This window comes from Struthio camelus, chromosome 1 (assembly GCF_040807025.1).
Source record: "Struthio camelus isolate bStrCam1 chromosome 1, bStrCam1.hap1, whole genome shotgun sequence".
In the NCBI taxonomy this organism is placed as follows: domain Eukaryota; kingdom Metazoa; phylum Chordata; class Aves; order Struthioniformes; family Struthionidae; genus Struthio; species Struthio camelus.
The window spans coordinates 155,432,256-155,457,705 of record NC_090942.1 but is presented as its reverse complement, the minus strand read 5'-3'; the positions used below and the strand labels follow the sequence as shown (position 1 = coordinate 155,457,705).

The window sequence follows — 25,450 nt, the reverse complement described above, 5'->3', positions numbered from 1 at the left end:
TTCTTCTCTGTGCTTCCCATAGTTTGTTTGATAATTTGTTCCAGGACTTTTTTTTTCCTCTGAGAACGGACACTAAGTTGATGGGTCTACAACTCTTTCCCTTCTGAAAAGAAAGGCACCACATTTTCCAGTCTCTTAATAAGTCACTTAACCTCCACAAATTTTCATAGATAGCCACTGATCGTTTCATCAGCCAGCTCTCTAACCAGTGCGACATTCCTAAAGCCCAGATGATCTGAAATATCTGAGGTCCTACTCCTCTGACACCACGATACTTTTTGCCTTTTTAAAGTATATTCCATCCTCCCTCCACAATTTATGGGAAAGGTTTATCTGCACACTTCAAAGAAATTTAATTTCATAGCTTGTGGTTTTGACACAAAGTACACGCACTTTATAGACTTCTCTTGGCAGTCTGGATAGTAACCAAAGCTTTTTACAAGACTTAATTTCAGTAGCAAATCCCTATAATAACCAGGGTTAGATACTATCTCATCTCACAGCAAAATCCTATTATTTCATTTCTTCCCATACCCCCAGTGTTAGGTTGATCTTTTCTTCCTTCAAGGTTTTTGTGAGTTTTTTTTGCAAATACTCTTTGCAAAAGCTATTGTGTCCTATAACCTCACTGTCTTGAAACTTCTCAAGTCAAGCTATTTCAATTACAGCTCATGCAAAGATATTCACGTAAACTGCACAGTTATAGATTCAGTATCATAACTTTTTTCTCCAATATATATAATGAAGTCGTGTATTTTTTTTTAAAAGATGGGTTATCTTCTTTTCAAAATTGTAATGGTAGAATACACCTATATATCAGACTTAAACGCACCTTTCTGAAACAGAAACTGTACCAAAAACCATAACAATATTATTTTGTTCTGTCTTTTTTTATCTTTTTATATATCTATCTTTCATTTGAGGATTTCTCACGTGGAAGAAATACGCGTTATATCCATTCAACACATGATGACTTAAGATGACTACAAACAAATTAAAGAGCAAGTACAGCAAACATACTATAAAATATATACCTCTTTTATTATTTGAAATTTTGTGTGAACTTCTTCTTCAACGCCTCTTATTTTGGCTAAAGCTGCTTCGTGTCTAAAAAGCAGTGCTTCGCGCTCAGTTAGAAAACGTTCTCTTTTCTGGAGTTGCAGAGCATATTCCTGCTGTGCTGAATTTTCTTGCTGTATCAAGAAGATAACATTGAAATGGCGTTAAAAACCATGAAGTTATCCCAATTTACACTGAATTTGAATGTTTCCCCACAGATGTCCTTAGCTTTTGGTAAAATTATACAGAATGTTACAAAATGCCTCACTAACTAAAAGCAGATGGACATTAGGATCCTTTCAGCTTCCCCGCACATTAACAACCTTGATAGGCAGATGGAGTTGCCTGGCCTACCAAAATACTCCACGCGGTTGTTCAAGTATCTATCTAGACAGTTAAGTTTAGGCTCTTGCTTCTGAAACTTTTGGATAATGCTGCTAACTTTAAGAGAGATCAGAGTCTGAAGGGGCTGTCTGCCCTGAACACTAGATTAGTGTACTTGTTCTTCAATTCGTGGGAAGCATCTCAGGAAAAGCGGTGGGGAAGACAGAGTGGTGGGGAAGAGTTAATTTTACTTTATAGGGTGCAAGCAGTCCTGGCAGGCAACTTAACAGAAGTGTGAGAGCTATTACAGAATAAAGCCAACGTAACATACAGAAGGTTCTTCAGTTAGTGGCCTAGGACTGCCAGAGGGCTGAGACTCCCCACTAGTAGAGAAGGAAAGACAAGGCAGAAGGGGGGGCTTTGCAGGAAGCCAGTAAGGCAAGCACTCTTGAACATCCAGAATCAGAATAGTTTCAGACACTCTCTAGAGAAGCAACAGTTGCAGCTGTTCCCCTGCACACCCCCACTGTGTCACAAGACACTCTGACGCAACAGTGCTGTGTTCTAATTCCCTCAAGCTGAGCAAGTAAGTATCTTAGCTCCTGATCTAACCACTACGCAGGGCAAAGCACTATTGCCACAGCAGTGAACTCGTACTCTCCAAATGATACGGGTAAGAACTTAAAACTTATCTGCTCTAAAGTTTTTGGTGGAGTTCATGTCTCCTCACCTACCGCGAACTATACAAGAACTCCAGGGCCTGGCTCCCACGTTCTCCAGGCTGCGGAGCACGTACACAACATACAAATCCTGACCATAGAGATGAAAAGACTGCTGTGATTCAAAACACAGCACTTCAGATCAGGATATCCTTTCAGGGCTTGTAAGTAATGCTTACAAGTGGGAAGCCCGAAGCATTCTCAGACTCTTAAAGTCCAAAGCCCTTGAGCAGATAGTCCCCAAATTCCATAGCTCTCCTTCTCTAACCACAGGAGAACGTATCGTTAACCATGTCATTATAGCATCACAGTATTTCTGAGCCTCTGTAATAATTTAATTGTTAGCAAAAACCCCAACATATTCTACAATACGAATAGTAAATATGGGATGAAAATTAGGAGAAGAGTCAAATGACAGTGATTTAGCATATTAATAATTTCTGAATTCTCTGTCAAAATTGAGAAACTCTGTAACATTACACGATAACAGATAACAATTTTAAGGCTGTTCTAGTTCCCACCTGGAGCTTCTGATGTATGACAAATAATTCATCATATATCTGACCGATGTGAGGTGGTATTAAGCCTTGACTATTGCTTGTTTGAGTTGCAGGTCCATTTACAGTCTTCCTTATGAAACCATTGGTAGTATTCTGGTCACTACACGTTTGTGTATTTGCAGCCAAATGGGGCGGTAAGGTGTCATCTATGGAAGGAAAAGACATTTTACATTAAAAAGAGAGTCTTAAATAAATAGTCAAATGATTGTTTTTCCATAACAGTGAAAATATTTTTAGCATTTAGAATGACCAGTACAGACCGAGAAGTATCAAAATGAAGAATTAATCTAAGAATCTCCTGAGAGATACGGAGAATTGCTCAAAGCTGCTTTCCTTGGCTTGTTCAAAGCAATGAGCCATCAATGAAGTTTTATACATAAAATGATGGCCTCCATTTCAAAATAGAAGTCTCACAGATATCAGCATGAAATCTGAGCACAGAATGAATCACAATTTAACCAAAATTTCCTAACGTTTTTGTTACAGCTTCAGGCAAGCGACTAGCTGCTGATTAGACCCTGGCCTGACATTAAACTAACTGGGCAGGATGGGAGAAAGCACTGGATACAAAATAGGAAACTGCTGAACGTGACACATAACAATCTAAAAAGCTGAAGAAAGTACAGTAGGAATGGCTGGATTTCACAAATAGTTAAATGGTCAAAATTCACAGCTACCTGAATCTTGAAAGGCCAACAGTACCTAGGTAACCTTACCAATAATACCATCTAAGGCCAAGACTACCTAGGTAACAGTATTAGAAATAAAAATTTGGGCGTGGATGTAGCAAAACTCAGACCAACGGTGAAAAAGTAATTAGAGATGGATTGTTTATTTGGCAGGTGACTGGAAAAGAGAGAAGGAAGGAAAAGGGCAGCGAGAAAGTGCATCAAGAACAGGAAAAGGTAAGACAAATAAGATAAGTAAGTGATGTAATCAGGGCTGACTGGTGGTAAGCACGTGGTAGCAGTGGTATGCACTGGAGCAAGACAATAAACCAAACATATTCTGCCACACACTGAACCTGCTATGGCGGCAGGACCACCAGTGGGTTGCCTTCTCTTGCTGGCAAGAGAATATGCAGGATGGGGCTTTCTGGTATCCTGTCTGTGCTCACTCCAGGCCTGGCAGCACTTTCACCTAATTTTTTTTCAGTATTTTAACTAATTCTTGTGGAAGACAACAATGGGAAAAAAGTGAAGAAATGCAAGAAGGGCACTTTTGAGAGATGCTGGTATGAAGAACAATTCGTATCTTCCAATTATGATGCGTTATGAGTTTAACCAATATAATGCCATGTAAATCATAACAGAAACACGAAAAAGGGAGAAGAAACCAAAACAAATAGTCATATCTGAAAAAAAGGTGTACGGAATTTATCAGAATCCTGTTTCTATTTCGCCTTTGATCTCAATTACTGTAAACTGCATTTTCCTTAGTGCAATTCAATTGTTTTTAAGTCAAAGTTCTAAATTTTATAGAAGATGTAACCAAAGCGGTGATTAAGCTCTCTCCATCCATTTAATACATCTTTGGTGAGAGTCCATTATAGTTCACATTGAGCTGTTCTCTCTAGCTTCTGAGCTTCTTTTTAGCCTCTTTGGGGTTGGTTTGCTGGCTGTGTCTGCATTTCCACATCTTCTTCCAAAATAATTCAGAAATGTTCTTCTAAACCTAAAACTCTCCACAAGATAGATCTGCACTGATTCACAAAGTCACAGGCTCCTCCAAGAGCAGCAACAATTTCAAATATTTGCAGTGAATTCATGTCACAGAACCACAGAATGGCCGAGGTTGGAAGGCACCTCTGGAGATCATCTAGTCCAGCCTCCCTGCTCAAGCAGGGTCACCGAGAGCACATTGCACAAGATCACGTCCAGGTGGCTTTTGAATATCTCCAGCAAAGGAGATTCTACAACTTCTCTGGGCAACCTGTGCCAGTGCTCTGTCACCCTCACAGGAAAGAAGTTCTTCCTCAGGTTCGGACAGAACCTCCTGTGCTTCAGTTTCTGCCCGTTGCCTCTTGTCCTGTCGCTGGGCACCACGCAGAAGAGACTGGCCTCATCCTCTCAACACCCTCCATTCAGATATTTGTATATATTGATGAGATCACCTCTCAATCTTCTCCAGGCTGAACAGGCCCAGCTCTCGCAGCCTTTCTTTATAGGAGACATGCTCCAGTCCCCTCATCATCTTCACAGCCCTCCGCTAGACTTTCTCCAGTAGTGCCATGTCCCTCTTGTACCGGGGAGCCCAGAATTGGACCCAGGACTCCAGACGTGGCTTCACCAGGGCTGAGGAGAGGGGCAGGATCACCTCCTTCCACCTGCTGGCAACACTCTGCCTCATGCAACCCTGGATCCCATTGGCCCTTCTTGGCCACAAGGGCACACTGCTGCCTCATGCTTAACTTGTCCACCAGCACTCCCAGGTCCTTCTCTGCAGAGCTGCTTGCCAGCAGGTCAGCCCCCAGCCTGTGCATGGGTGCATGGGGTTATTCCTCCCTAGGTGCAGGACCCTAAACTTGCCTATGTGGAACTTCAGGAGGTTCCTCTCCGCCCGACTCTCCAGCCTGTCCAGGTCCCTCTGAAGGGCAGCACAGCCCTCTGGTGTGTCAGCCTCTCCCCCGAGGAGTGTTAGTCACTACTATAGTCTTCCAGACAGAATTTCCTGAGCTAACTCAGTGATAACAGATAACCTTCTCTCACCACTCAGTGACAGTTTATGATCCTTAAAATGACAATTCTACAGAGTTGCAATATTTGTTAATACAGCTAGCTACTTTTCAAAAGAATTTGCTTCTTAACTCACCTTATGCAGAACTGATGGTCATGTGACTTCAACAAGTTGATTTTTCTGATTAAAAAGTGTCTTCGTATTGCACAACATGTCTGGACCTCCTAAACTAATTCCAGAGGAGTGACTCGTGCTTATATGAAAAGTTAAATCTCCAAATTAGAATATGTTTTAGCTGACTGCTACATTTATGAACTGAATAGGAATGCATTTACTAAAAAATTTAAGTCAAGTGTTATACACTGCACAGTTACAAAAAAATTTAAAACTGCTAATTAATATTTATTACCTTTTTCCATATACACAACTGTATGTTGAACTGTATCAGCTCCAGAGCCGTTAAGGATCTTTTCCTCTCTTTCTAGCTCACTTAAATCATGAAAAGAATCTCGCTCATCGAAGCTAAAAAAAATACAAAGAATAAAAATATGAAATTACTGAGCCCCTTTCTTGCATACTACATATGTGCATTGAGAAAGGATTTGTACAAAAATTTAAGCGTTGCTCCATCTAAAAGTTTAATATCTGACCAAAATCAAGCAGCAGAATTAAATGATTTGGATGAAAGGCATTGTTATTCTCAAGAGTGTAACCACAACAATTGGTGACACTGATAGCTTGACAGCAGTAACAATAAACAGAATTTTCATGCTGTAAACGCATGTATACCCAATGCGCGTCTAATCAATACTCTTCTCTCGTCACCACCCACCAAAACCTAGAACAGCTAAAAAACACAAAAACCTTTTTTTCATTATTATTTTAATGCTTGCTGTAAAGTAGCTCTTGAGAGGGATTTTTTTGGCTTTTGGAATCACTCTAAATATAAACTTAAAGCCATTCAGCAGCCTGAGTTGCTTGCTTTCCTCCCATATTAGTTTATATCACAAAGTTATAACCCTTGTACTGAAAAGGGTATGAGAATATTTCTCATCAAAATCAGCATTCACATTATTTCATGTATGTGTCACAAACAGATTTTTACTTAGCAACAAAGCAGAACTCTTAAAACAACTTCTGAATCTGCGCCTTGCACGGGGATCAGCCTTAAAATCCTGACGTATTAAGAGTTTAGTCATGGTTTATTTGGATTTTGGAAAGGCAATAAATAATATAGCAGTGGTGAAGAGGAAAGAGCTCTTACCAATCCAAGTTTTTAAAACCTTGTAGAAAATCATCAAAAGAACTGATGCTGTTCTTTCTTCCACTTTGGGTAAATTCTGACTGTAAAGAACAACTGGATGATGAAAGAGTCGTATTTTCCAGTGAGCTGTCCATGTCACCTATGAAATACATAAAACAGGAATAATTTCATTTTGCATTTGAGAAGCTGACTTTGAAAATCCTACAACGGCTTATTAGGAATGCTTGCCGTGTAAACATGTAGGTTTAAGAACACAAAAAAGTACTGAAGAAGTTTAACAAATGAGATTCTTCTTTAAGAAGAATTATTTATAGTTGAAAACTGTCCTGACAGTTTTTAAAAAAATAAGCTGATTTTCATATTCAACATTGTGCACTCCTAGTTCTTCTTATACATTTAAGTCTATTACCAAAAACACACTGTTAAGAACAGAAATAACAATACTTGATTTTCTACGTCTCAATTCAACTCTCAATTTTCACACAACTTCCTGGGACCACACGAAGTCTGATTTCTTTATCCCTTTTATATTTGATTGAAATAGGGTTAAAAAATTACCAGGGAAATGACGAGGGAAACCTGGTCAGACAGATCAGCACGATTAATTGCATAAGCCTGATTTCTTCAGAAAATTAAAAAAGGTAGAGCTGGAAACATCATTAGCTTTCAGATTAGGTTCGTCTTTCTGAAGTTTTAAAGCCTGCATTCATATGCGAATTTATCTGTAAGCAAAGGCTGATAACACATTGTTTTACCTTGCTATCCAAGTGCACTAGCAAGACTCATTTCTCAGGAAGCCCAAAGGCATTCTAGATATTAAATATGCATCTTGACATTAAAGGCAAACGTATACGGTGTGATGATGTGGGCTGCTACCAATTATTTCAAACAACAGGTTTGCTGTTTTTCATTATCTCAAACACAAACAGGTTGAGAACCAATGTTAACTTTCCCAGGCTGTTTCCCAGCTTTCACAAACCCTAGCTCAAGAATTTCTACTCATTTAAAGTACACTGTGAGAAAATACAAAATTACTTAAAATAAATGTAGGAATGATAAAGTTGAACTAAATATTTTCCCTGAAAAAGACATCCAAACACTCTTTTTTCATGTTACCTTTGTATGCTATGGAGCTTCCACTTTTATACTTGGTATGCAATACACCTGAAAGACAATCCTAAAAGAAAGCACAGAAACACTGTTCCTGAAATTCCTAACTACATTACGTTACAACTTGCTGGTTTAGTAGTTATAATGCCTTGTTACAGAACTCTCTTAAAAAACTATTTACCTTGAAAAGGGAAGTGGTTTTTTTTAATATATACATGGAAACGGCCCTCATATTAACACAAAAAAGCAAGCACATGAAAACAAACTCAACAAATTAATCAATATCCCCCCAAGTCTAACAATGATATATTGACAGTGTTATTTACATGTTAAAATATTTGAGAGACCATAAGAAATTATTATGAAGCAGTAAGGGCATAATAGTAGGACTTGGTTGTCACAGAACAGTGCCGTCTACCCTTATGTCCCAGCTTTTTACGTCAAAGCTCCCTGCTCTACTTTTTCCTATTAACTTATAATTACATACAAAAAAAAAAAAAGAATGAGAGAAGCACTAGGCTGCGTGCAAAACCAATTAAACACACACTGGAAAAGATGAGAATTAAAGCAGCTTTTGTGATCTCCATTGTGCTCCACTACATCTCTGCTACGCTCTAAATAATCACCTACTTTATCTGTGTTTTTAAATATAGCTTCATAATAAATTTACGAAAAGCACAAAACAAATCTAGCATTTCCTTTCCTCCAAACATTAGAATTTACAGTCTTAATAACAGTATTTTAGAGATCACTTTTGAAAATTATTTATTTTTTAAAAGACAATTCCGTAATTTAAAGGACAAAGTTCCCCACGTACAACACAGCACTAAGAGCAGCACAAACGCTGCCTGAGTTACACTAAAAGGCAACAGACAAATCATTCGGGACGAAAAAAGAACAGATGCATCCAGATTTTAGTCCCTGAAGAACTCAAATGCTCACCTCATGTCTGGGAGAGTTCCTTATCCTATACAATGCTTACAAAATGGTGAGATAGGAGGTCAAACTTTTTAAGAAAAATAGGACCTCTGAGCTGGTTTCTGCATTTATTTGATGTTTCCCAGGGCCAGTTTAAAACCTCAGTTGAATTATAAGTCCAGCCCAAGTCCAACTTTATGCATCTCCTAGTTTCCAGCAGCTCATGGGTATTTTTACAACAGACTGCTTTCCAAGTCTGAATGCTTACTGTCTGTTATTATTTGGGCACACTGAAAGCATTTATCTCATAAAACATAAATGTGAGAGAGCATCTGTAAACAGTATATCTCAGTGAAAGACACATTCCATAGACAAAAATAAGTGCCTAGCAGTGAGCATTCATTCTGCCAAGTGACTTTTAGAACATCAACAGGTGGGGTCTTTGCTACTGGATTTTTAGCTGAATCAGTTCCCTAATCCTCGGGAACATCACACGAGCTGAACGAACATGTATGTCAGCTCAAGTGATGGAAACAAGAGCCACAATCCTTTAGCCCTTGCACCTCACGTTGGTGCAGTGAATCTTGCATTCTGTGGCACAGAACGAATACAGCTTTACTACTGTATTCGTAGTAGGTACGAATAGGCAAGGTAGGCACCCATCATGATTTACTACTACCAGATCATCCTGGAATTCTTTATGAACCACGGATTTGATTCTTCACTGGCTGTGGTTTCCTGCTCCCTGACAAGGGCCCTAACCACTAGGCTTTATCTAAAACACAAAAGTTTCTAACAAATCTTAAGTAAGATCAGCAATTGCTGTAGCAAAAGAAGACACGAAAGAAACGTGTTACCTCTTTTTGCATTGTGTGTGTTTTATACGTGCCTAACGTACAACTTTAAGAACTGCAAACTTCCAGGGAATTTTTGGTCTCAACAGGAATGGCTAACCAGCACTTCTGCTGCAGCACAGTAAGCGAGCAGAAGACGTGGGGTAGGAGAAGAACGAACCTGCACCCAAAGCTCTGCGTGAATCCCGTTTTCGGCCCTCACCCTCAACGTGCACGTACCACCACGGTGTTTGCAAGGAGCCCAGCAGCAGGCCCGCTCTCGCCTTCTCACAGCGCTGGAAGGAGAGCGAGGGGACGCACCCCCGCAAGCCCGTCCTCACCCCGCCGTGCGCGCCGAAGGAAAGAGCCCGCAGGCCCGGCGCGGCGCCTGCACTCAGAGCCGGGCCGGACGGTGCGGGGACGACCCCGAGGAGGACCGCGACCCAAGACCATCTCCTCAGGAGGACCCCGAGGAGGACCGCGACCCAAGACCATCTCCTCAGGAGGACCCCGGCACCGCGCGATCGCTTCCCTCGGCATCAGCCAGAGCCCCTGTAAAGCCTGGAAGCTCCGTCGCGACCGAGGACGCTGCCTCCAACACCGCCGCGCACCCCTCGGCCCCGCCTCACCGCCGCCGGCGCCCGCAGGTAGCGCCGCCGCAGACGCTGCACGGAGCGGCTCAGCCCCGCGCCCTCCATGCTGCAGCCGCCTCCGCCGCCTCGGCTCCCGCCCGCCCAACCGCCGCTGTGCCAGCGCCGCGCGCCTGCGCGCGCCCCCCACCGCCCGCCGGCGGCCGTTAGGAGAGGGGCGGTGCCGAGCGGCGCGCACGCGCGCTGCTGCCCCCCCGCGCAGGGGCGCTTGAGGCGAGGCCGCACTCCGGCTGCCCCTTCCCCCCCCCCCCCCCCCGCAGCCCTCTCGGGGGCTTCAGTGGCGTATAAGACAGACCGCCAGTGCAAGGGATGTAAAATAAAACAGTAACCTCCTTGTACAAAGGCTAGTGTTGTTTTTTTTTTTTTAAATATATTAGTATACATCTACACTTCAGGACTGATCTGCATCATAAGCTATGAGGCTTAAGAGAAATTTACCGAATACACAGTTCCAACTTGGTTTGTCCAAGCAAAAACAGGGTTTTTTCCCCCCTTTTTATGGTTACGAAGAGATAATACTGGTAACCGCATATTTTAAAACGTACAGGGCTAAAGCTGCATTCATAGAGCCAGCTTTAAGTTTTAATTGATACAAAGCTGGGGTATGTAAGGGAGCAGTATTAATAAAAAAATGCAGACATCTAATCACATTTTATTCAAGCAAAATTCAAATACCATGTCAGCAGTTCACTCCCCCATTAAAATTGCATACATAAATCAAGCCTTCTGATATGATCGTGGAAGCATGAGCCGAGTTTTTGCTTTTCTGTGTTTCAATCTAATGCCCACATGTTTGTGACAAGTGCATGAAGGAAGTAGTACTCTTACTATTCTTAAAACAAACAAATAAAAGATCAAAATACCTTAGAGCAGAGTATAGAAATTTCACATTTCCAATTTAAGATCATACTGCCAAACTGTTTAATCTGAAAAAACCCTGATATTCCCAGCACGGAGCTGCAAAGCAAAAAGCATTAGAACCCTGACATAAACAGCAATTTTATCCTGAAGTTTCACTATTCAGAGACATCGAATTTTAAAAGGGTAAGACAGCACAGGTCGTATGTAGACGATGCTTATCCAGTAGTGCGATCAGGTCAGAAGAGCCTGCCACAGGCGACGTTCATAGAGCGTTGCATGCGTAGAGCATGCATCTATGTACGCATGGAGCGGACAGCCAGGAGGAGATCCCTCTGCCGCAGCTGTAGCAACGCGTTTCGCTGCCGTTACTCAGATAACATTCTAACTGCACTTGATGGTTTTCACTCAACTTTACAATTCATCACGTCACCTTAAATTACTTCCACGCACAAAGAAACAGAGAGAGTTGAGGGTCTGAAAGTTATATTTCTCTAGCAAATCTCAACAATGAAATCCGCTGTTAAAGACTGCACGTAAGAACTGTTCACTAGACTTCAGATACTGAAATGCTATTCACAGAGACTTTAAACAGCACAAAACAGCATTTCTGTGCCAGCTGCCTCAGCTTTCTTTCTGCATATCAGAATAAAAAGGAACGCTGACAAAGGCCTACAGTTTGCTAACCAGCAGTTAGTACCCAGAATTCCCATATTCAAAAAGAGAAAACTATGAGCAGGAAGCCAAATTAAGGCAAGTTTTCTACAAACTAAAGTGAAGACACAACAGTTACTTTAACAAGACTAGGATTTAATTTTTAAAATTTAACATTTAATACAAATATGTCAGGATAACACAAGTACACCTGAAATATGCCAGTGTCTGAACTTTTATTTAACATGCAAAACAAAATCAATTACATCACATAAAAAAACCAACTGTAAGCTGTAATTTTACATTTATACATCAGAAGTGTCCATTTTCAGAAGTTGAAATAATTAGTTTATAACATCTAAATACAGATTTATACCACTAGAACATCGGTATACTCAAAGCAATAATCCTATATTTGCCCACAGTCTGTAATGACAATTCTTCTGCTTACTAACCCTTTGGGAGAACCAAAGGATTCAATTTTTTTCACAACATCCATTCCATCTTTCACAAACCCAAATACCACGTGTTTGAAGTCCAAGTGTTCTGCTTTTTTAAGTGTTATAAAGAATTGAGAATTGTTTTTATCCCGGCCCCTATTTGCCATTGACAACAATCCAGGACCAGTGTGTTTCACTTCAAAATTCTCATCTTCAAAATCTCCTCCATAAATCGATCGTCCACCTGATCCATCATGGTTAGTTATATCACCTCCCTAAATGAAAAGCAAAACAAAACAAAAAAACCCACAACATTAACTCAAGCCCCAAAACAATCAACCAACAGCACGATTATATTCTCTTCTGACAGTAAAGACTTTCCTTTGAAAAAACAGAAGTAAAATTCATTCTTAATTTTCACAAGTACTGTATTTACTTGGATATGTGGTATCCCAGCTGCAACAACTTTGCTTATGGTGTTCAAGCACTAGTAGGAGGTTTAATCTGAACACAGCAGGATGCGTTCTCTTGTTCATTCTGAACACAGCACTTCCTCCTCCCGCTCCACAGGGTGGCCGTTTCTCTAGGCCTGCCTTTCCTACTACCTGCTTGCATCACTTAGCCCTGATAGCAGGGACCCGTATTATTTTATCAATTTATTATTTTATTTATTTATTTTTATTTTTATGTTCTTATTTAGTCCCTGCAGGTACAAAACTCATCGCCTGAGAAAGGGCAAGTTACCACTGATGAACAATTTCTTGTTCCTGTCCAGGCAGTAGCTTTTATCACATTCCCAGGCAGATATTCTGGAAGTGCTGTCTGTTCAGGACAGCAGCTGCTGCTAACAAGCCACTATCTTGCCCTTCTGCAAGGCAGCATGCTTCTGGCTCCTGCTTATTTGACGACATGCATAAAAGTGACAATACAGGATACTGTATAGTGAAGGGAAGCCTTTATGAAAAGCCTCCGTTTGTACCTGGGGAAAGTTTGAGCAAAAGCAAACTAATATTAACTTCATGTAACCTTAAAAGGGCACGTATGGTCAGGGGGTACAAGGTGCAGGAGTTCAGCTGTTTTAAGAAAACCTACTCCTTACAGGATATGGAACAATCTAAAACCAGTTTAGGCTAAATGAGCAAGCAAAGCTTTCTTCCTTATCAGAAACACACAGGTTTAAACAAAACATTAGTAGTAAACAGCACGCTTCAGATTGCGGTTGTAACTAATGAAAAAGCAGGTATTTTGTTTATGCTGGTGACAAGTGGGGGGGAGGGGCAGGTGATAAATGATTTTTGATAGAGTACCACTGTCAGTCAAGATGAGTTTCATTCTCTCAAAGAAAACCATTCATTTTTTGCTTACCTGACAAACAAAGTCAGTAACTATCCTGTGAAACCTGGAGTTCTTGAATCCAAATCCTTTCTCTCCTGTGCATAGGGCCCTAAAATTTTCAGCAGTTCGAGGGACAATATCTGAAAACAGCTCCATAGTTATGTGTCCTAGGGGTTCATCATCAGCAGAAACCTCAAAATACACAACAGGGTTGGTGTCCTTTGACAATCCTGCTGCCAGAGACACGTGTCCTTTCTGTAGTTCTGATAAGTTTAGCTGGCATTCTTCAAATCTTTTCTTGAAAGAATTAGCCATTTCTTGGCTTTTAAATCTGACTGCAAATTGTTCTACTTTTACTTCACCGTCTGAAAAGAAATCCCAAAACAGGTTACTTTTGCTCTACTCATTCAGTGTGGTCAAACAGGAACAGCTTTCATCTTATATAATCCCTAGGGGAAAACAAAACCCCATAGACTACAGATGACCTAGAAAGAGCTATAAAAGCCTTTATAGAACAACTCACCAGCATAATCCGTGGCTGTCCAAATTAAAGCATTGTTTGACGTATCTGAAGACACTAAATTCATTGCTTTGGTGATAACATGGTTTGCACAGACTTTAAGAACTTGGTCCCTTCTCATTAGGACTCTATAATATTTCTTCTGTGTATGGAAGAGGATCTTTATCTCTCCAACACCACGCTCCTTCCACTGAGCAACTTCTCTGTCCCATCTGTAAAGTTTTGCCCTCTCTTTGAAGAGAATTTCTTCATCTTCTTCTCCAGATTTTACCTCCACCTAGAAAACAGCAGGAGAGAGTACTTGGGATTTTCCAGAGTTGCTGTCACCAGCATTACACATTGATTAGGATTCTAACGTATTAGAATGGAAAATTACCCAATGTTTTCCTTCCTCCAGCAGTTTCGTACATATAGCTCTAGAGTCATATTCATCACACATTGGAATGAACGAAAAGGCTAGATTAGAGACACCACCTGGAAAATTTAAGAGTCCCACAAATTCCAGTGTTCGAGATTAATTCTAGTACTGAAATATCTCTTCTCCATGCTGCACATGGTTTTGGTTTGGGCTTGGGGGGGGGGGGGGGGAGGGGGGATGATTTTTTTAAAACTATCAAGTGCTTTGGCAGATTTCCTAGGATGTTCCAGGTTGCTGAGTGACATGCACACTAACAAAGGAAGATATAATACTTGGCATTCCAGGCGTTGCCATCTGAACATTTGTTAAAGAAGCTGATATTTGCATTTGAGGAGGGTAAACATCAATGGAGTATAACAAACCAAGGCTGGAGAGCTGCACCTCTTCCTAACTTTGCGTATGCATACTACTGATCTCTTAACATCCTTTAGTGAATCTATCTTCCAAAGACATGAAAGACTTGAGAACTGGAGAAATAAGTAACAAGCAGACATTTGTGGAGGGAGAGAAGAGAAGAAAGGACAAGAGAACAGCAGGAAAGGCACAGGGGCAGGAGGAGTCATAATATGACAGAGGAGCGTATGAACTTCTGAAGAAAAGCATGCCTTCAGAGCATCTTACAAACTATCTCAGATTAGCTGTTCAAATGAAAGGGCATTACACCGTTTTGTATTTGCGCTCTATTGGTCTTGTTTAATAATTACACTAATCTATAATCACATTCTTTATAGGAAGCCAGACTATATTCATACAACCGTATCACTAACATTTTTAATGCTGTTAGGCACCCTAAGGTTAACACCAAAACATGAGCTACTGTGTTAAAACCCAGTAACAGTTATACAATGCTACCACTGCAGCTTAAGTTTTCAAGGTTCTCCTACTTCTTGAAGAGCTCTCTCTTTCATCAACTGACAAAGTTTTCTTATCCTTCTGGCAAGGCTAATTGTGCTACTACATCTTTCTTGCTTAGTGATTCTGGAACTGTCTCACCTATATTAAAAACTTCAAATTGGAACGGCTGTCACAGAATCCATGACAAAAGACCAGTGATACAAATCCATAGGTGAGTTGTACTCACGCCAATGACTCAGTTTGCTGCCCCTTTTTCCAAGTAGGCTAGGAGGAATCAGTTTAACTTTTACAACAGATATTTGTTTGCTCGTTAACCCAAAGTCAAGGTACAAAACCTTGAAAGTTTTTATCACTAACTGGTGCCCCAGACACTTGCCCAGTGGTAAGCTGCACTAAGGATTTAAAATAGCAAGTGTTTCTACAAAGGCAGAGCAAAAAACATAGAACAAGCATGAAGAAGAGAAAGCAAAGTTAGTTAAGCAAATACTTTTTTCAAATTTGCTTTATTTGCAAACATGCTTATCTTAATGTCCTGTTATGCTCTGGAAGTCCCCTTACCTCTGGTAAGGACACAATCGGCTCAAAGTGGATATCATCACTGTGTACAACCTCATCATCACTACCGCCCTCATCTTCATCTGCTTTGGTGGCTGCCTGTACTCCAAATACAGCTGCTCCTGTATTCGCCCATTTGAAGTTTTTATCTATGATCAAGAGAGTCACATTTTAAACTTTCTGTCCAGAAAAAAAACCCAGCACAAACTTACAAAACTATTAACTTAACAGTCAGCAAAAATTCAGTGCACAAAGGTATAGGCACGAAGCAGAAGTCAAGCTGTATCTATCTGGAAATAGTTTAACTCACCTTTTGAACCAAAAGCAAAATCTCCAGAGTTTTTAGAAGCTAGATCTGCAAATGACAAGCCTGACGTATTGCCAAAACCAAATGAGATGATTCTGTTTTCTAGGAAAGAAGGGAAAGTCAAGGTTTTTCTTCCTTTCTCAATTAAAAGATTTCTCACGGCAGGTAGTCACAAGAATAAACTGGAAAGCCTCTACAGTATTTTTCCCTTCCAACAAATGTCAAGTTAAGATTTGTGTACCACTGTCATCATAACGTCATTTAGCATAGTTTATAAAAAGGACTCAAGAGAATCTGTGAGCTAGCCTCTGCATACTATTCTGTACAGATCTACAAAGCTCTAATATGTATTCACGTGGTATTTAACCTTAAATAAGTGAAAGAAAGTACACAGTATATGAACGGTACATCAGGGAGTAGCATTCCTCGGTGGTAGGGTTATTTGAGAATGCACCTAGAGTTTGATATACATGCATTTTCCCATTCATAGTTTCATTTTTTGCACTACATAGGTACTCATGCTTCTAATTCAGTATTGGTACTACTTCTGTTCAATAGAATGGCTATACTAAATAAACTAATGCACAAAAAAGGCATGCTTAAGATCCTACCCCCTCCCCCCTCAGAAAAATAGAACCACCCCCAACTTTACCTTGTGTTGAGTCTGCACAGTCTGAATCACTTTCTTTTTTAGTTGACAGATCTACAGGTTTGTCATCGGTTCCCGATAAAGTCTGTGATATTTGCGCAGTTTCTGTGGTGGAATCTGGTTCTTCATGTTTAACAGCTGACTGGACAAGTACTGCTGCCTCACTCGTGGATGCAGTAGGTACTTCCTCCTTACAGATACAGCCTAAGTCAGTTGAGCTTGTAACCTCATTCTCCTGAGATTCATAAAAAGTAAAGTAATCAACATTAAGCTAGAAGAGCTTAGTATTCAAACCACCTTCTCAGGGAGACTAAAAACAGTCTTTAAAAACAAATGAACAACAACAAAAAAACCCCAAATAACTTGATATATGTTATTCTCTATTGCTGCCAGTTTATTCATCCGACTACAACAGGAATACCGAAGAAAGATGAGAATCTGAAAAACCATGATAGTTCTCCAAAGACTCCCATTTTCCTGTAGTGTTACCGAGTTTTCAGAACTGCTAGCTACCTCTTTCATCCAATACTGTGGGAAACCTTTGAGAAGAAAAAGCTGTGTCCATGCAACTATGCTGCCTACCGACCAATAACATAGGTGACAACTAGAGAGCTGTTGAAATTCAGGCAGATTCAGTCCAGAAGCAACCAGAGATTTTGGATCTATATATACTACATACAATTAAAACAGTCTCTTCTGTTTAAGAAAATAAAGTCAGGATAAGAGGACAACTGAAGAAAACCGAGAATAATCGTTGTTAGAAGCTCTGTTACTGAAGTTGCTTTCGTTAAATTTGGCACACATTGGACATTAACTTGACAGGGTCCTTGCAGTAGCACACTTTCAAAAAAAACCATCATTACTTACTTAGAAAGAGTAATATATTGTTACTCTTTCTGAAACCAAGCAACTTTCACATAAACTTGTTGGGAGGGATTTTATGAGCCAAGCAGCCTACACTCGATGAAGTAAGCTGTACCTGCTTTCTCTCCCTGAGAAACTTAAGATCTGAGCTTCAGTCCCAGCTTTGCCAAAGACTTGCCGTACAGCCATGAGTCACACAGTTCTTCCCTGCTGGCTGCTGTTTCACTCCCCACAAGGTGAAAAGTATGCCAAGTTGCACAGGTACGACAAGTAAAGGTACGATTTTAACACTAAAAAATTTTAATAAAGACTGAGTTCATACTTTCGTTTCTTGGATTTTAACTTCTGTCTGAAAGTCTTCTGGACTGTCATCCTCAGTATCACTGCTAACACCACAGAAAAAGGTTGAAGGAAGCTGCAGAGTTTCTGCTTTAGCCTTCTCCTCCGGAGTTGGTTTCTTTTCCCAAACAATAACACATTCTCTTCCACTCTCCAATTCACTTTCTCCTGTGATGCCTACTGCAAAGAATTAGTGGAAAATAGGTGGTAAAGCAGTTAAATACTGAAATTTTTGGCACCTACATTAATACATAACCTAATGACGCCTAGAACATCTTAGACTTCAAAAGCTTTTCAAACAGAACTGCTATTTAAATAGCAGAAACGAAAACCAGCTTATTTAACTTCACTCAGGGTGACTAGAATTGAAAAACCTTAGTAGCAGTTGTTTTCTGTTGCCATCAGGATACTTTCCTGCAGGGATGAAGAGTTCAGTCTGCTCAAAGAGCTCATCAAGGTTCATATATGGAGGGAAGCAGAAATATGAGTAATCTCTCTCTAGTATGTAAAAGCACTTATCCTCAAGAAGAAACCTCATCTATAAAAATATCTATCCAGACTTTCAGTTATGCAACACTGAAGTTTGAGAAGTAGCTAAAGTAAACCCAAGCATGAGAGAAGCAAATCCAATCTCCTGTAGTTTTTACTATAAAAACACTGGATACAGTTCTTATTACATATGTTTTTAATAGTACTAATATGCTTAATATAAGCCTACTGACTATCAGTAGCAGAAAATAGCAGATATTCACAGCTGTAGATATCAACAACTTTAGAGGTCTTGTTTTACGTGTTTGAAAGTCTGCTCGGCTTTATAGAGTCAGAAGCCAGCCAGAAGTCTCAAGACAGCAAGACAGTTCGATGTTCTTGTTTAGAGGCCCTCTAAAACAGAGCTTTCTCACTCAGGTATCAGTTATCGCTAGAGTAACAGCGCAACATACTGAGCTCAAAGTTATGTTATATTTTTAGTAGAAACTTTTCTGCTTCCAATATTAGTGTGTCTAAAAACTATCCAGAGAAATATCAAGTTAACCTTTGAGCCTAAGACTTATAGCTGAAATTTCAGTATAAAGAATTCTGACTATTATGTTTTCAGAAATACCTGTTGCAGGATCTCGTAATTTCCCTTTCTCTTCTGGATCACTGGGATACAGTCTTCCATTAAGTTTCTTAACAGCAGTTTCATAATCTTCATCTTAAACAGAGGGAACGAGTAAGTTGACAGGCACCCCCTAGGTACCATCAAGTCTGTTAAGCCCATGACTCTTGCAAGCCTAACAAGCACACACGATTCTTTTTTATATTTTAAGAGTGCTGTAGTTCAGTAAGTATGCTTTCGTTTCCTATTCTGCATACACCTGCTTTAACATACCACTGAACGCTTCTCACTCTAGGTTTTATAATGTGGCACAGAAAACATTCTTTGTTGAGTATCAAGTCACTTTATCAAGAGAACTATGAGACAAAACGAGGAGGGCAGAGAGAGCATTCTCCCATACAAGAACTGGCAAAGTTGTTGCATATTTCCGTGGGGGGGGGGGGGGGACAGTCCTCTCCCATTTCCTGCTGGATACAGTGCTTTGGAAATACTTCCATTTAACATTTTTTGCTGAGGATGTTAAGAGTAATTTAGTTGTACAGAGTAAGATTCGATGCAAAACTATTTCCAGTTTTAATGTTAGGAATTCAGAGAGTTGCTTTAAAGAAAAAAAAAAAAAGGAATCTAGCATTTAGGGAAGATGGGCATGCTCCTTTTTTTTTTTTTTTTATAACTTTATATATTAAATCAGAAAGAAAAGTACTGGAAAAACGCCTCATATTTGACTCTAAAAGAGACTTACAGGAGCATTTTGTTCAAATAAGAATTGTCTCAAACATCTGATTTATCAGCCTTGCCTAACCAGCTACACTGAAAATATGCATGTCAACACTCCAAAGGAGCCAACAGGTAACAAATTCCCTTTAGTCATTCCCAAGCCTCGGCTATAATAGACTGTGTTGAAGACCTGAGTGTACATCTTTGGCCTTGAGAGAGATGGCAGTAATATTATTCCTCATCAGTTCAAAAAATATTAAATGAGTCTCTATTTGTTATAATAGCATTATACCCCTCCCCCCCTCCCCACACACACTATGATAACAAAGAACAATTTTGTCATTCCTTACCATCCTCCTCCTCGCTCACATATCCAGGCTTATTCTTATAACAAAAAAACGTTGAAGGTAGCTTAAGAAAGTCAGCCAGAGCTCTCTGCTCAGCGGTAGGTGTTAACTCATAAACAAGTATAACCTCATCAGATGGAAGATCATCTTCTGAGACTTTCTTCTTCTCAGCTTCTAAATAAAATTGAACCACCATTAAAATCAAATAATTTCAGAACAGGCAATAACATTAACCCTACGCTGCCATTATTGCATAGCTGAATTTATTCTAAAGTACTTATAAAAATACCTTTGGAGCTTACATATTTTATAGTCCTCTACAAAAAACAAAATCAAAGTCACAGAACGCTAAGACAGAGCATGGTAGAACTTAAACTCTCACCTGCATATCAGACTACATCCTGTGTTATTCCCTTTAAAGTCTCTCAGATTGGAAGGAATGCCACATCCTTATACTGCTAAGGAGATTACTTAAGCCCTTACATCCAAATAAAATAGGACTATGTGAAGAGGCATTCAGGTGTCATCTACAGAGATGAACAGGCAAAATTCAGGCCTGAGTCTGATAAAAGAAAACCTGAAGTTGTCTACAGCAACACGTAGTATTGGATTCCAATTACTTTAAGTTTCAGAAGATATCAACAGCAGCCGAATAGGACTTATTTCGGATCGTCGGTGGGAAATCTCAGCTTTTCACTAGCTACTCTCAACTTACTGCTGTAATAGCTGTTGCTGAAGTTTTTACTGGTTATACAAGTTAAAGCAGTTTTTTAATTCCGTCTTGTTGACGCAACAAATATTTTCAGCCTATCTACCTAGCTTTTCCAGCAAGACAAACACCACTACCAATTCTGCTATATAGCATTTTGTCCTTCAACATTAAGTTGTCCGAACGTTCCACTTGTACTAAAAAAAGAGTACATTATCAAATGTAGTTTCAGAAAGAGTTAAAGGTAAAAAGCATAGCCTAGATCAAATTGCAGAACAGCATATGGGCTATAAAAATGAGCCGACTATATGCTCAAGACAGATTTGGAAATACAAAAATTTGTCATTATTACAGGAGAATGAAAGCCAAAGGGGAGGATGTATCAATTTAAGGATCACGTACGGTATTGGGTTTTGTTTGAAGAGAAGCAATTGTGGGGGAGGGCATAAAGGTTTAAGACAAAAAATTGGGTAGCTATTTATAAGAATTACCCCATAAACACAGCAATACCCATGCACCAGCTGTTGTTAAAAACAGTATGATTGCTTTAGTAAGTAAAACCATTTGTCTACAGGCTCCAGTACGGGTTTGAGTCAAATTAGTCAGCAGAATTTAAAAAGGGCTCTCAAGAGCTCAGTAAATATTTTCTAATGAAAGGAACAGTAAGTTGTGGCACACGGTAGCCGGAGGAACCTTATGTTTCAGCTAGGAACCAGGCGGCTACTCCGTTTCTGAGGAACGTTTCTGATTTTCTTGTTCATGTAGCTTGAGGTTAACTATTGCAAAAGGAAGCAAGGACAGAAAATAAGTTTAATGTTTACAGACAAACTCCTTGGTTCTCTGCCAACTAGCCTACTAAAATAAATACTTTTTTGAAGTAATTTTCCATCAATACTTTTTGGTAGAGTGAGATGAAAGCCACGTTAAAAGTCAAGCACTAGTTCTCAGTTTTCATAGGGTTTTTAAAGTGCTCCCTCCCCCACTTTTGTCCCAGTTGACCGATTCCCCCTTTGGTTCGAAATTAATCTTTTTAGGCTTTTAGATATTAGAAATTGGAGTAGCTCAAACCCATCACTAGCACAGTCTTCCACAGCCTTTTTGCTCACTTTCTCCGAGCCTGTATAAAGTAAACGCAGGAAAAACTCTTGAATAGCTCATTTCCAAATTCACATTGTCACAACAGGCTACAGATGTTTCCATGTATTTTTCTCAGGACCTCAGGCAAAAACCTTATCCGGCACAGCTGATTTAAGAACTTGTGGTACATCTAGTGCTATGTTACGAAAAAGCATACTTCAGAGATTGAGATAAGGTATCCTATATGCTAGCAAACGCTTTATTCATTCACATTAGTTAAGCAAGTCTCCCCCTTGGGCTGAATAAGTTTGCATCAAGTTCACCACTGAGGTTTAAGCACGGAGTATTTAGTTTTACAGACATTTAAGGTTTTGTCAAAATTAACTTTTGAGTATTAGAGAATTTGCAACATATAGCCTCAACAAAAAGAAATTCTTCCAAAATAAGTGAGATAGAATCCGAGCTGTTTAAGGCCAGCTAGAAGACCCTGGCAACATCGCAGCACGTTTGACCGACAGCACTCTTAAGACACCCTTACGCAATCTGTTTAAGCAGACTTCACGCAAGTAGTTGAATAAAAGAAATGCATTAAAACGTAAATTCAGATTAATCCACAGGTAGGGGAAGTTCTCCAATAAGTTGATCTAAACACTCAACTAATATGCTATTGTTCCAAACACCCACACGCAAAGTCTGAAAAGACCTCAGCAACAAGAAGATTACAATATGTATTTGCCCACAGAATATTAATACTAAATAAGAAATCTGGGTTAAAGCCCAAACACTGGTTCAGTTAAGCCAGTTTCTGCTCATCCTCCTCACAAGAAAGTTATCTTTTCTTATTCAAAAGTGCTGCAAGCAGCTTAGTTCTATCTTCAGAGGTAGCCATGAAAACAAAGAGCCACACGTACGTACAATCCATTCTTAAAGACTGTTGGTTTTACGATAACAGAAATTTCCACTCAGAAAAAAATAAATATATATGGAAGGAATAAAATTAAGAGAGTACCATGCACAACTGTTCTTTTCAGTAGTGTATATTTTTTTGTTTCAGCTTTGACACTAAGACCAGCTAGGTCTAAACAGTTAAAAATCAGCACTGAGATTAGCTAACTCATCCAAACCAGTGGATATTTTCTGGATATAAAGAGAAAAGCATTAAAATTCAATGAGTCTTAATGCATTAACTGATGCAGTAACATGCGATTGACATGACTTAGAATCAGACTTGCAAAACTCCTCTAAGAAGCTAATTACTCAACCTAAAAAAACACTAAGTCATTTTGCATGGAGGTGCAGAACTACTGTTTGAGGTTAGAATTTCTCTTGAACGTTGCCCTAGAAAAATTCAGAAATTGCTCCCCAAAAGACATTCCTATCAAAAAGCTTCTGTTATTCGCATGGAATGGACTTGAAAAGCTGATTTAGAAAGGACTTCTCAAAGTGCTTTGCTTGCAGGTCACTTATAGCTCAAAATAAAGCCATCAAAAGCTACCCTGAAGACAGCTGCTATATTAGAAGATAATTACCAACTTCAAGCTACATAGAAAGTTTACCTGTATCCTAATTATCAGAGAAGCAGAATAAAGAACAGTCAAGTACCAGGACGGAATATGACTTTTTTTTTTTTTTTTTTTATATTTCTTCTGCATTAAAAAGACTTGATGTATTTGAAGGAGCAAGATTTTTCTTGTACTTATGTATTAACCCCTTTCCCCCAAAACAGAATTAATGTTTCAGTTCACAGTAGGGGCATCCACAATGGCTGAAATAAAACCAAACTGTTAAAACTCCATGCAAGATGACCAAATTAAATTACCAGACGTCAGGGATGCCTAAAACACAGAACATTTGAATTTAGATCAAGCATACCGAAGATGAATAGGAATTCAGTGTCTACGAAAAGTAGATTATCTAGAAATACTAAGCTGGGAAATAGTATTTGGAATGACATTTTTAGTGATGTAACACATCACTGATAGAAGAGTCATCTGACTTGTACAGATTATAAGAGAAACTTGGTTTTTAAAATGAAATTGCTGCATAGGTTATACTACGTTAGTTTAAGTCGAGTACGCTGACAGCAAGTACACTTACAGGAAGCACTGTTTGTAATGTCTCATAATGTCATATAATCAAACTATAAGCAGTAATAGCTTTATTCATAGGTTCCAAATGTAAACAAGTTGGCTACTCAGCAAAAACCTGACTGACTAAGGTGGTGCTTCGTGTCACATAGTCTCACAGTAAAGCAGCAGCTAAAGGGCTGGCTTTCTCATCTGTACGTGCTCCTTGTTTCCAGGAGGAACAAAGGCTAGCAAACTGACAGTCAAGAAATGGAATTAAACATGTCCAACAGAGGTTAAGCGCATTGAGGTATTTCCTGGATAACCTGTGTCTTGAAATCTTCAAGTATACTTCATTAAAATGGAAGACCTTAGATGTTTGGAGATGTATTCTTTAAGATAACAGGAGTAGAATTTAGTTCCCACAGAAAAGGGGAGATTTAGAGATCCAGTGCGCATGTTCACTAAAACCTTGAAGGACAAGTGCAAGGCAGATCTTTAAATAACCACAGAAAATAAGGCAAACAAGCTGGAAGCTTGAACAGGGTCATCCATTGTGCTAACTCACATATTAAAGGCTAGAGACATTCTCTTAATAGGACAAGTGCAGGAGTCAGACACACAATTTCAAGTACTCTTCTCCAGCATGCATGTTAATTGCAAGGATTATTGAGCCAACTGCTTTACCACAGTTGAGTTACTGTCCATGCCTGCTAAAGAGTCATTTTATCACACATTCAGTGCAGTCTGTAAATACCTTTACTATCAGGTTGCAAGGAAGGTGTGGTTGTCCAAAAGGCCATTGGATTAGATTTAAAAAGGCTAAAGTTAAATCCTAGAAAATAAATTGTGTGGATGTAAGTGTTTACCTGGAATATGAAAGGGGTAGAACAGACTTACCTATGTTCTGGAAGCATTCTATAGTTACAGATCACAGGAGAAAATTTAATCTGTTAGTTATATGTAAGCTTATCTAACCCATTTGAATAAACTGCAGTTATCGCTTTCTGACACCTTAATTTAATTTGGCTACGGTTAATACACAGATAATTTGTCTTCATAACTCTGAGTCTAAAATTTAAACTTAAAACGAGCATCTTGTTAAACAGTCCTGCACTGGTAGGAAACACAGCATGAAGACTTCAGTAAGTAGCACTCTACCATTAAAACGCTCGCAAATCTCATTCTTCACACAGACAGTAATGCTTCAGCATACTACTGTGGTTACGTAGCAGCCACAGCTTCTGCGAGCACATCTTCTGGACAGCGTCAGAGACGGTGCAACTGAGCATGTAATCACATGATCACTTTTCATCCCCTTTCAGGCTAAGAAGAGAGACCAACACCTGGTGTGAGTTAAGCTACACCTCTGAAATTGCAGGGGCCAATGACCCGAGACTTCAAAAGAATACATCGGGCGCAATATCAGCCTGAATACTCGCCCATTCAGTGAGGGGGCTCACTGAAATTTTAGATGAAGCACGGACATGCTGTTTACATATCATACCATTTAAAGCAAGGTCCACTT

At 39.6% G+C, this 25,450-nt stretch overlaps 2 protein-coding genes and 1 long non-coding RNA gene across 19 annotated transcripts in view; 1 reads left to right on the top strand and 2 right to left on the bottom strand.

Moving 5' to 3' along the window:
• Nucleotides 1-10,230, bottom strand: part of CCDC138 (coiled-coil domain containing 138) — a 40,161-nt gene extending 29,931 nt beyond the window's left edge. For 6 of the 13 annotated variants that reach the window (XR_011137495.1, XM_068925834.1, XM_068925837.1 and 3 more), the window contains exons 1-6: nt 10,093-10,230; nt 7,719-7,779; nt 6,603-6,741; nt 5,748-5,860; nt 2,624-2,808; nt 1,035-1,193 (exon numbers count right to left, since the gene is read on the bottom strand). Coding sequence is in view for 12 of the 13 variants with exons in the window: in XM_068925834.1 (XP_068781935.1) it covers nt 1,035-1,193; nt 2,624-2,808; nt 5,748-5,860; nt 6,603-6,741; nt 7,719-7,779; nt 10,093-10,161 (726 nt within the window). In the remaining variant the exon portion in view is untranslated. Of the gene's footprint in view, nt 1-1,034; nt 1,194-2,623; nt 2,809-5,747; nt 5,861-6,602; nt 6,742-7,718; nt 7,780-9,644 lie in introns of all 13 variants that reach the window. The other 7 variants (XM_068925876.1, XM_068925894.1, XM_068925871.1 and 4 more) reach the window with 5 other exon arrangements.
• Nucleotides 2,012-9,696, top strand: LOC138064232 (uncharacterized). The gene is made up of 3 exons (XR_011137514.1): nt 2,012-2,056; nt 3,505-3,567; nt 9,574-9,696. It is a non-coding gene; the product is annotated as an uncharacterized lncRNA (long non-coding RNA).
• A 1,530-nt stretch (nt 10,231-11,760) lies between the features above and the next one.
• Nucleotides 11,761-25,450, bottom strand: part of RGPD4 (RANBP2 like and GRIP domain containing 4) — a 37,499-nt gene continuing 23,809 nt past the window's right edge. For 2 of the 5 annotated variants that reach the window (XM_068925798.1, XM_068925826.1), the window contains 9 exons: nt 20,074-20,244; nt 19,010-19,102; nt 17,891-18,087; nt 16,708-16,939; nt 16,059-16,157; nt 15,752-15,897; nt 13,924-14,197; nt 13,431-13,765; nt 11,761-12,340 (listed from right to left, as the gene is read on the bottom strand). In XM_068925798.1, the coding sequence (XP_068781899.1) occupies nt 12,035-12,340; nt 13,431-13,765; nt 13,924-14,197; nt 15,752-15,897; nt 16,059-16,157; nt 16,708-16,939; nt 17,891-18,087; nt 19,010-19,102; nt 20,074-20,244 (1,853 nt within the window). In that variant the 3' untranslated portion in view covers nt 11,761-12,034. The remainder of the gene's footprint in view (nt 12,341-13,430; nt 13,766-13,923; nt 14,198-15,751; nt 15,898-16,058; nt 16,158-16,707; nt 16,940-17,890; nt 18,088-19,009; nt 19,103-20,073; nt 20,245-25,450) is intronic. The other 3 variants (XM_068925818.1, XM_068925811.1, XM_068925804.1) reach the window with 3 other exon arrangements.